Source organism: Schizosaccharomyces osmophilus, chromosome 3 (assembly GCF_027921745.1).
Source record: "Schizosaccharomyces osmophilus chromosome 3, complete sequence".
NCBI lineage: Eukaryota > Fungi > Ascomycota > Schizosaccharomycetes > Schizosaccharomycetales > Schizosaccharomycetaceae > Schizosaccharomyces > Schizosaccharomyces osmophilus.
The window spans coordinates 1457388-1468284 of NC_079240.1; the positions used below are offsets into that span (position 1 = coordinate 1457388).

General features: G+C 37.1%; 4 protein-coding genes across 4 annotated transcripts; 2 read left to right on the plus strand and 2 right to left on the minus strand.

Moving 5' to 3' along the window:
- Positions 1 to 157: 157 nt before the first annotated feature.
- Positions 158 to 3403, minus strand: hrq1 (RecQ type DNA helicase Hrq1; the record flags this gene model as incomplete). Its single annotated transcript, XM_056183470.1, has 2 exons — positions 158 to 273; positions 328 to 3403. The coding sequence occupies 2 exons, from the start codon at positions 3401 to 3403 to the stop codon at positions 158 to 160; spliced, it is 3192 nt and encodes a 1063-aa protein (XP_056038976.1).
- Positions 3404 to 3533: 130 nt separating this feature from the next.
- mgs1 (DNA replication ATPase Mgs1) lies at positions 3534 to 5218 on the minus strand (the record flags this gene model as incomplete). Its single annotated transcript, XM_056183471.1, has 5 exons — positions 3534 to 3614; positions 3667 to 4438; positions 4482 to 4499; positions 4538 to 4568; positions 4621 to 5218. 5 exons carry the CDS (start codon positions 5216 to 5218, stop codon positions 3534 to 3536), a joined length of 1500 nt encoding a protein of 499 aa, XP_056039435.1.
- Positions 5219 to 6034: 816 nt separating this feature from the next.
- Positions 6035 to 7738, plus strand: pcf2 (histone H3-H4 chaperone, CAF assembly factor (CAF-1) complex subunit B, Pcf2; the record flags this gene model as incomplete). The annotated part of the gene is made up of 4 exons (XM_056183472.1): positions 6035 to 6166; positions 6242 to 6350; positions 6402 to 6644; positions 6693 to 7738. The coding sequence occupies 4 exons, from the start codon at positions 6035 to 6037 to the stop codon at positions 7736 to 7738; spliced, it is 1530 nt and encodes a 509-aa protein (XP_056039394.1).
- Positions 7739 to 8211: 473 nt separating this feature from the next.
- On the plus strand, positions 8212 to 10570 carry gid5 (GID complex armadillo repeat subunit Gid5; the record flags this gene model as incomplete). The annotated part of the gene is made up of 2 exons (XM_056183473.1): positions 8212 to 9420; positions 9464 to 10570. The coding sequence occupies 2 exons, from the start codon at positions 8212 to 8214 to the stop codon at positions 10568 to 10570; spliced, it is 2316 nt and encodes a 771-aa protein (XP_056039422.1).
- Between the last annotated feature and the right edge of the window lie 327 nt (positions 10571 to 10897).

The following is a 10897-nucleotide window of genomic DNA, read 5'->3' on the forward strand; positions in this document are numbered from 1 at the left end:
TACGGAATACCTTGCTTCGTATTTGGTAAAAAAGGAACGTATGCTGACGGAGTAGATGCCATCCTTGATGTTAGGGTAGGGTTATGGAGCTTACTCTTGGGCTTCCTATACTCACTTCTAGAATCAAATTGGAATTAATGAGTGAATAGACGTGAAATTATGTTGGTATAAGTGTTCTTAGCGCGTGGTATTCGTCTACTTCGGGTCCATCTGGGAAAAGGTCAAGATTGACATTCTGACCGATAAGCATTTTCAAAAGTATTAATGCTCCCCCTAGAATAGTATTAGTATATTTCTTACAGTATTTCCAATCAACACAATACTTACATTTGTCTAATACTTCTCCAGAGCAAATTCCTCCTTCAAACTGGATGCTTGTAATGCATTGAGGACAACCTTCGCGTATTTTACATCCACAGTTTTGCAGACGATCTATTGCCATGATTACCAATTCGTCAACATACGTATAGGCTTTCTTGCACAAGTTTGCTCCACCGCATTCACCACAGTTGTCGTAAAATATTAAACGTGATGGTCTTCTTCGCTCACTAGCTTCTTGCTTGAATTCTTTTTCACCTGACTTGCATTCCGTTCGTATATCGTTCCCGCCGTTTCCAGCGAATATTGGCATTAAGGACATTAAAGCATGCTGAGCAGCGTGTATACTTGCTGAACCGTTTATTTTTTTCCACGATAAAATCTCCACGATATGCCATGGAACATCAATCCAAAACCCACGGCTAATCATTTCAACCGGGTTATCCACAATATCAACGACGTCTAATATATCTCTCTGTTTATTAACTTTAAAGTAGCCAAATACATGTAATGTCACTGAGACGTTTCCTTGAAAGACATTAATATTACCTGACTGCAGGGTTTTTCTTGAGAGATTCCGTTGAGGATCAATGTCAGTATAATCTCTTTGAAGAGTAGACCATTCTACGTCTACCCTGTTACACGTAATTAACCTCCTTGGAATATTCAACGTTTTCACAATGAACGTCTTTCCTTGATATACATAAACAGCCCCTTCATAAGCACCAAGCATAACACGAAATGGTTCCAATTGCTCCAAAACAACGTTTCTATCATCGGTTACATCAACCAAGGTATACATGTCTTCATTGATGTTGCGAATTTGTACTTGGGCTGCAGGAAAAGGCAAGTATTTAGGGTGAGGAAAAAACAAATCTTTTTCGTTTTTTGCCAAATGATCTTTGCATACTTCAGAGATTTCACCCTCAAAAAATCGACTGTCGCTCATTGTGTTTATCGGCAACTCAAAAGCCGCACACTGTAAATGATTTGCCATCAAAGCTTCATTATCGAGATCCAATGTCAATTGTGCGTTAGGATGTGTGTGAATTAAGGTAGGGTGTTGTAAGTAATATTGATCTACAGGGAAGGTTTCAACAACGTATATCGCCATGGAGGATTTGTTTCGTCTTCCGGCCCTTCCAAATTGTTGTCGTAGATTAGATAATGAGCTTGGAAAACCAACGGTGATGGCTGCGTCTAGGGAGCCTATGTCAATACCTAATTCGAGGGCGTTCGTTGCAACAATTCCATAAAGGTTACCACAAAACATTTCTTTTTCTATTTTTCTCCTCTCTTGAACTGTATACCCAGCCCTGTAGCTTTGAATTTTCTCTAATAAGTACTCCTTACGAGATGCTTTCAGTTGTCCTCTTACCAATCTCATCAGTGATTCGCAAGCTTTTCGAATTCGGCAAAAGACTATAGTACGAACTTTTCTCTCAGCAAGATAAATAAGTAAATTAGCAGCCTCCATAATCGCCGGTTTCCTTCCTGAATTAACATTCTTTTTATCTACCAAAGGAGGATTCCACATTAAGAAATGCTTTGCACCCGAAGGCGAAGCTGTGTAATCTATAAGTCTTACATTTTTAACTCCAAAAATCATGTTCATATGCCGTATTGGTTGTTCAATTGTAGCCGAACAAGAAACAAATCTATACCGATCATTGCTATAGTATTCTGCTATCCTTCGTAACCTTCTCATAATCATGGCAACATGAACACCGAAAATACCGTTATAAATATGTGCTTCGTCTAATACAAAAAGCTTCAAGTTTTTGAAAAAGCGATCCCATCGTTGATGGTTTGGTAAAATCGTCTGGTGCAACATATCCGGATTTGTAAAAATAATACTTGAGTTTTCAATTATTCCATTCCTTGATTCAATTGCTGTATCGCCATCAAATGTATCAATCCGTATATGAGCCAACGAAGGCATATAACTTAATACATCCATTAAAGATCGTTTCTGATCTTGTGCCAGAGCCTTTGTAGGAAAGACAAAAAAGGAAGTAGACTCTATGTCTTTTTCCAATTCATCCAAAATAGGTATTTGATAAATCAAGGACTTTCCACTGGAAGTACCTGTTGAAACGATGACATGAGTATTCTCCCAAAGAGCATTTATTGCATCGACTTGATGGGAATATAGTCTTTCGATATTCTTAGAACTGTATAAAGCATTTACCAAACTTTGAGAAAGATTACGTTTCAAGTTTCCAAATCGCGGTTCAACAGCAGGGTATTGACATAAACTTTCTCGAACTATTTGACCTTCATAGGTACTTTCCTCAGCCAAATTCACTAGTACATCTTCAATTGAAGATGGAACCTTTAGTTCATGGTCCTCAACTGTCTTTGAGGGAGAATGTATTACAGCATCAGGAGGAATAGGTATCCTTTTTTCAGCTTCTTCAATCAAATGCTCTTCCGGATTTATCTTTTTAGCATTGCAAAAACCTAAAAATTCTTGTAATCTCCGTGAAAAAATTGTATTGCGACTGTCGATTTCCTTCTTTAGTGCACTTATATCAAACTTCCCTTTCTGGATTCGTGATTTCATAGTAGGCCCCTCCTTTTTTTGACGTTTAACTGTAGATTCAGAAGTTTGATTTAAACAAACTGTCAGAACGTAATTCGATTCCTGAGAGTGCTGGCCATCAGAGTATATTTGTTTAGGAATATCTGCGTAAACATTCTTGTTCATTTCCATTGCCAAGCTGTCAAATGACTTATAATTTAACTCAATTAGGTCTGGAACGACTGTTTTAAGCTGGGATAATTCCAAAAGTGAGAGATCTCTTTTTAAGGATTGACGTACGCTAGAGTTTAACAAGGGAAACGTTATTGTTAAAGAATTTCTTGAATAAAGAAAAGTATATGTTGTATTGATGATCTTGAATACATCAAACAAAGTATTTAAAGCAGGCGAAAGTCTCGTCGACTCTAAATCAACATCATGACTACGTTTTTTTGAAGGTCTCTTTGGTTTCTGAAGATATAAAGTATTTATGCCCGATTCATTTTTTATTCCATCCAAATTTATATCATCATTTTCCTGCTTAACGGGCGAATCTACCATAACTAGAGCAAAGTGCTAGCTAGTTTAGTTCAAGAAGGAATTCAACAAATGATGCCACTTAAGAGACAGACAAGTGGTGAATAATAAAGTATTTCATTAATCAAGTAAAAATATTTTTCATTAAAGTATATCATTTTTTTAAATCTTCATCTTCCAGTAAGTCAGCTGGGAGTCTGAAAAATTTAACATCACGAACGGATTCAGGTAAATACTACCAGCATTAGTGACCTTCTACCAAAAAAAAGAAAAAGAAAATTACTTACCTCTTGCTTAACTAAACCATCTTTATAATCCGGATTATATTTGTATCCTTTATGATAGCCTAGTTGTTTCATCAAATTAGTGGGTGCATTTCGTATATGCAAAGGAATTTCAGCCCTTCCTGCATCAGGATTTACTGATAGAAATCGCTTAACATTATTGTAAGCTTTGTAAACATCCACAGACTTTGGAGCCATCGCCAAAGCAACGGCACAATGGGCCAATATGACATCCGCTTCCGGCATCCCAACCTGTTGTACAGAAGTAAATGTGCTTGAAGCCAACGGAAGCATTGAATTATCAGCTGTTCCGATATCCTCACTAGCAATGCGTACCATCCTACGAGCGACGTACAATGGATCTTCACCAGATTCCAACATACGTCCTAGGTAATAAAGAGAAGCATCAACATCGCAACCTCGTACAGACTTGTGGAAAGCAGAAATGGTATCATAGTGTACATCACCAACGCGATCATACACAGCTGAGGAGCGTACTAACTTTTCCTTAATTTCTTCCAAAGTAATGGGGCCTTGACGCAATAATCCTATAGCCATTTCCAAACAATTTAAAGCCATTCTAGCATCTCCATCGGTGATAGCTGAAACATATTCCAATATTGAAGGATCAATATTGGGTATTTCACCAAGTCGATCTCTTTCTAATTGGCAGCCATGTTCCAAAATTTTCAAAACATGCTTTTTATCTAGTTTTTTTAAGACAAATACGGGGCAACGAGAAATGAGGGCAGAGTTAAGACGAAACGAAGGGTTCCTACAAGTTAGTAAAGCATTTCCAGCAAATCATTTATACATACTCGGTAGTAGCGCCTATTCTATATCAGTTAGAATTGTTATCAATCTCATTACTTACAATGTGATTGAACCTTTCTCGACTAAAGGCACTATTATGTACATATTAGTAAAAAGGTTTCGTAAGGAAAGCAAAGTTCTTACAAAAGATATCTTGTTGGGCTCTATTGAAACGATGTACTTCGTCTAGAAACACTATGGTTTTGCTTCCAGTTAACCGAAGATGATTTTGAGATTCCTCAAATATTTTTCGACATTCTTGCACTGAAACCGAAGTAGCTGAAACCTCCAAAAATCTCGATTTCGTAGTAGCTGCAATGATTCTTGCTAAAGTGGTCTTTCCGGTACCACTATTTCCCCATAGAATCATTGATGGACATTCGTCATGTTCTATCATATTTCGAATAACTCCACGAGAACCTACTAATTCCTCCTGACCGACATAATCTTCCAAAGTCGCCGGCCTTGCACGTTCAGCGAGAGGCCGTATATCTCTTTTAGAAGCTCTTGGTTTTTTGGTAGACGAAGCATTGACAGAACCCTGTGAAGGACAAGAGGAAGGAGTATTTCGTTTTAAAGGACTAGGTTTTTCTTTCTTAAAAAACGGTGAAACTTGTTTCGGAGGGGATGATGCTGCAGGTTTTTCAAAATGAGAATCTAAATGAGCATTTATGTCTGATAGGTCGACTTCTTGACCGCAAGTTGGACAATTACATTTTTGGCCTTGCTCGTTTTTTAACATTTTGACGCGACTTATTTGCTGTGAAAAATCTTGAACGCGTCAAATACGTATAGTCCGTTCCTTGAAAGTAAATTTGGCGGTTCCAAGTCCAAACGTTTAATCAATTTACCTTTAATTTTTAAATTAAATTCTGCAGAAGTTTTGTAATCCAAATACCTAATCCGATAAAAGTTTGAAGTGTGATGCTGAGTAGGGAATCCAAGAAATACTTGACAGGAGCGAGATGACAACCAAACTATTTAAACACAGTCTTTCCTAATCTAAATGGTTATAAAATGCCTTAATTCAACCATTAAATAATGGACTGCCCATCTTGACTCATTTTCTAATGTCGTTAAGTATTTCATGTGCGTCAGTCTCAAAGAACACAATCATAACGGGTAAGGTAATTGACATTAGTATGCTCTTTAAGCATTATTGATTTCTATAGTCCTTATATTATATGGAATGAGCGGCTGTGCGACAATATTGTATTATTCAAATGACAATAAAACTGCTTCAGACTTGAAACTTACGACGAGTGAAATTTAGATTAAACTTAACATCTTCGTATTGCTTTAATACTTCTCGTGATAGCAGTGAAACGGGTGCTAATCGATATACAATAAGACTTTGCTGTATATTTGGCTTTTATTAAAATCCTGCTTTCATGAAGGGCATCTGTTTCAACTAGAATTGCAAATTTTCAGGATTTCTTCGACAACTGAACAAGAAGAGCTATATGATAGCAAATAGCAAATATAAAGGCTTTCATTGAAGTAATAACATAAAAGAAGAAATTACATTGAATAAAGCTTTCCTTGTTTGGGAAAAAGGATGAAAACAGAAGTTCTACAAATAAGATGGCATTACGATGCTAATGACGACCACACGCCGATTTATTCTGTCGATTTCCAAAAAAATGGAAATAATAGATTTGCTACATGCGGAGGGGACAGTAAAATAAGGGTATGAACGATCAATGGGAAGAAAGCTATTCATGACAGTACACGCTTTCGAGAGTTAAATTTATTAACAGGGTAGATTTGGAAATATACATGCGATTATGAAAGTATGAACCCGAAAATTGAATTTCTATCTACACTAAGTCGACATGCACAAGCCGTGAATGTTGCTCGATTTAGTCCACAAGGTAATTTACTCAGGAAATAAGACTAAGTTTTGCATTTGCTAATTTTCTCAGGAGACATATTAGCGACAGCTGGAGACGAGGGTACTATCTTTCTTTGGGTTCCATCTTCTACTCCAGCAGCTACGCTGGCAGATGATGCCGAAGAGCTTGCGCTTGCAAAAGAATTTTGGAAAGTAAAAACTGTATGTCGTTCTATGGGTGCAGAAGTTTATGATATTTGCTGGTCTCCGGATGGAAATTATTTAATTGCAGGTGCAATGGACAATAGTACACGGATATACAATACGCAAACAGGTAATATGAACCATTCGCGATTATTGTTGACTAATTGGTTTTGTGTAGGGCAGTTATTGTTTCAGAACTTCGACCACCTTCATTATGTTCAGGGTGTAGCTTGGGATCCTCTGAAGGAATATGTGGTGACTCAAAGCAGCGATCGGTCAATATGTGTTTATAAATTTGAAAAACAAATAAGAGACTCCTCACTTCCTCAGTTAAATTTCAAGTCACGAATCCATCGCATAGAATACTTGAATACTCATAATTCAAAGTCATCTTCTATTACGACACAACAAACCAGCGATATCGAAGTGGATAATGTTCAAGACAACAATTCCAAAGACGAAGCTTATAGCTTGGACCCTGATCCTCAGACAAATGCGAATTTAGATGCTGTATCTGAAAGTGGCACGGAAAATGCATCTAAAATTACTTATTCTTTATACTGTAATGAAACGCTTGTTTCATTTTTTCGTCGCCCAACATTTTCTCCAGATGGCTTTCTATTGATTACTCCAGCTGGTAAGCTTCGATTACACGGTCAGCCGAATACTGAATCAATACATACCGTGTACATATATACCAGGTCAAGCATTCTAAGGCAACCTGTAGCTTCTCTAACTGGATTCCCAAAGCCAGCAATTGCTGTGCGTTTTTCTCCTAAAATATATGAACTAAGACAAGTCTCGAAGCATAGTCCGCCGTCTTCATGCATTGAACTCCCCTATCGGATGATTTTTGCAATTGCTTGCCAAGATGCCGTTTATATTTATGATACCCAATCCTGCAAACCATTTTATAGAGCTGCAAACCTTCATTACTCTACCCTAACTGATCTGGCCTGGAGTGATGACGGTACCGTTCTCTTAATGACTTCTATAGATGGGTTTTGTTCTAGCATAAAATTCACACATGAAGAGTTAGGAAATCTTTACGAGCAACAACTTGCTGTTCCGGCGAAGGAAACAACACCAGCTGTAACCGTTTCGATCCCTGCCAAACCCGAAAAGGAATCCAAGTCTTCCAAAGAATCTAAAGTGAAGGAAAATGATCCTTCCCAACCTCAGAAAAAGAGAATTGCGCCTACTCCCCTATATCCCCAAAACTAACTTATATTGAAATCTGGTATCTGCCTTTTTCAGAATTAACATTTAATTGATATATGAAATAGTAAACTGCTAAAACAAGTTCATTGTATTTGAATCTGATAAGCATTATATTGGTTTTCTTAGAGTTTTCGGCATTGATTCAAAAATACTTAGTTTTATGCAATGTTAGTATTACTGACGTTTCAATATTTCAATATTTCAGTTATAGCAATATTCTTTCTGTACTTCCCAATTATTTGAAACGAATTCAACATCTTTGGAATTGTCCTTCAACTCGTTTTCATCATTCCTTTACATGAGTTGCTCCAATTCAAAACCTCTACCTCGCAAATAACTAACTCCAAATACACAGCATTCTTCAAATTCCTGTATTACTATATATATAAAACAAAGGCTAATTCTCGGTTTGCAGTTGTCGGTTGGCCTAAAAGCTACAGGCACTACAGTACTTCAAGTCAAAGGAAATTACCATCATGGAAGACAGCGTTGAGTTCTTTAGTAAAGATAGGTTATCCTTGGTTATATCAGACCAAAAGGAATTACTGAGAAACATAATTCCACTCAAAAACTGGGTTATAGGAAGGAATGATAGAAAGGAATTAGCAATTAAAGCCGGAGCCCCAAAAGTTTTATTGAATTTGTTTTCTTCTAAGGAATCATCTTTAGAAGAAAAATATGAGGTATTTATCGTGCTTAATTCGCTTATGGCAAACGATAAAAAAGCGTTTGTTCACTTTTTACGCCCAGAGGACCTTTTATCTGTGATTGAATTGGTTTCAGCCAAAGAAGATGTCCCAAAGAATGTTTTTATTATAATTCTGAAAGTATTCACGATCATGCTTAGCTTTGATCAAGCTGCTGAATTTGTAACCCAAGTGCATTTCTCACGTCTTTTTAATCGTCTGTTTGATTTATACTGTTTACCGACACAAAAAAAGTATCCTTTATTCGACGATATTCAGATTTCTTCTTTAGCTGCTTCGGTTCTGGACCATATGGTCTCATCAAGAAACCCACAAGTGGATTCGGTACCATCCTTTTGTAATACTATATTCTCTACGATTGCTTTTACATCACGGCTGAAAGAGTCAGTTCGGTACAGATATTTTAAGAGCTGCGATACTTTAATCGTCAACTCGCTCGCTATATTAAATTCGTACTTCAAAGTGTTTTCCTTGCGTGCGAACCTGCCACGTAGTATTGAGTTGGAAGGGGAAAATGATTATGAAGAACTGGGTGATTTGAAAAATCTAAGGTTTTCCTTATTTGGGGACAAGATGAGTGAACGAATTTTTGAACTATTTAGCTTAGCCCGGGAATATCATTCTTCTATCCGATTGCTGGCTCTCTCTTGCTTAGTGACACTCTACAAAAGCGGTATTCTTGGAAAGGATTCGGAAGAAGATATTAAGTTTATAGTCATTCCCATCTTAATTCGACTCTTTTCTCAGTCTCAAGAAACCCAGCAGATAGCTCCTCGTTTGTTGGCGATGCTTGTCAATGAAAACGAAGTAATGCAAAAAGTCGCAGCCAATGCGAATGTTATTATATCTGCCAAGGAATTACTGAATAAAGTCGTGAAACATAGTAACGATGAATATCCGATAACGGAGGTCGGCTGTTTAACTGATGCCCTAAGGCTTCCAACGAATACAAAAGAACAGAATGATCTTATAATGGAGGTATGTTGTTTATTTTTTTAATCTGTTTCTAACCACTATTAAGTCTCTTCTTTTATTCATTGCCGCCCTAACAACTTCCAAGGACGAATATCGGAAGATGGTTGTGGATGCCAACTATCTACCTATCATAATTGATGCCTTGTCTAATGATTCAAAAGATATAAGAAAAGCAGCTTGTGAATGCATATTGAGTTTAACGAGAAGTGTCTATATCTTAAGGACAGGATTAGCAGAAGCGGATCTTAATGAACCCTTAATGAAACTTTTAATTGATTCGGACGTTAGGGTCCAGTCATCAGCGATGGCCGTCGTCTGCAACTTGCTTTTGAAATTCTCTCCGCTTCGTAACAAGTTTTTAACGCCTGGTTTTATTGACGTTCTGGTTGCAAACACTGCAGCCAAAGACAAGTCTTTACGAAGGAAAGCTGTATGGGCTTTGAGGAATAGCGTTTACGAGAATGATGAAAAACTAAAAAGGGATATCATTCAGAAAGTAGGGCACGATAGAGTTTTAGAACTTTGTAATGATGAAGACCTTGGTGTCCAGGAACAGATTCTCCAAGTCTTCAGGAATTTTGCTTGTCCCAAGGGTGAAGGTGTATATGATTTTCTTGAAGTTATATCATTGCCAGTTTTATTGAGCATTATTTATCAGAAACTTTTGACACACAATCCAGTTTTGATAGAACCTGGTATATTCACTTTGGTGCATATTGCATCTAGTGATGACGAATTTCGAGATGTTATTCTAGAAGAGAAAAACATACTATTACTTGTAAAAGATACTATGCTCAAAGAAGCCGAACGTTATCGGACTGAACATGTGTCAGATAATTCCAGTTCGACCGGTGGTAGCGAAGTGGAACTGCAAGACGATGAGTATGATTTGGAGATGCGTCCTGCTTTTGATATTTTGGAAGAAGACACGCTAGAATCAAGTTCAGGGATCCTATTAGCCGGGATTTGGCTTTGCATAAGTTTATTATGGTCAAACCAAGGATCAACGCCTACTGAACAAGATACTCAGGGAGCCAAGATTTTACGCGAACTAGGATTTGAAGATTGCTTGTATTTATTACAAAACCATCCATCTCCTGATGTCAGGGAAAGAATAAAGGATGCATTATCTCGTATTCACGTTTTCAATTAGTCTTTACAAAAGATGTTGTTATTCACGAGTCCCACGGATGCTCCACGAATTTAACACTCATAACGATACAATTCTACTTCTACGAATTTTTCTCCTTTTCCCTAAATGAGAAAAAAATATATTCACTAATGATATTATGTTTTAATTAACAATAGATGTAAATAAATGAACATCATTTGCGTTCTAAATGAAAGCTCAACAAACGGCGCACTTAAGAACTATGGATTCTTTCAAGCCAACTGTGACAAAAAGTAAAAAGAAACAACAACGAAAAACAATGGTAAAACATTTGTGTATAAAAATACTTACATAGAAAACACGAGAATT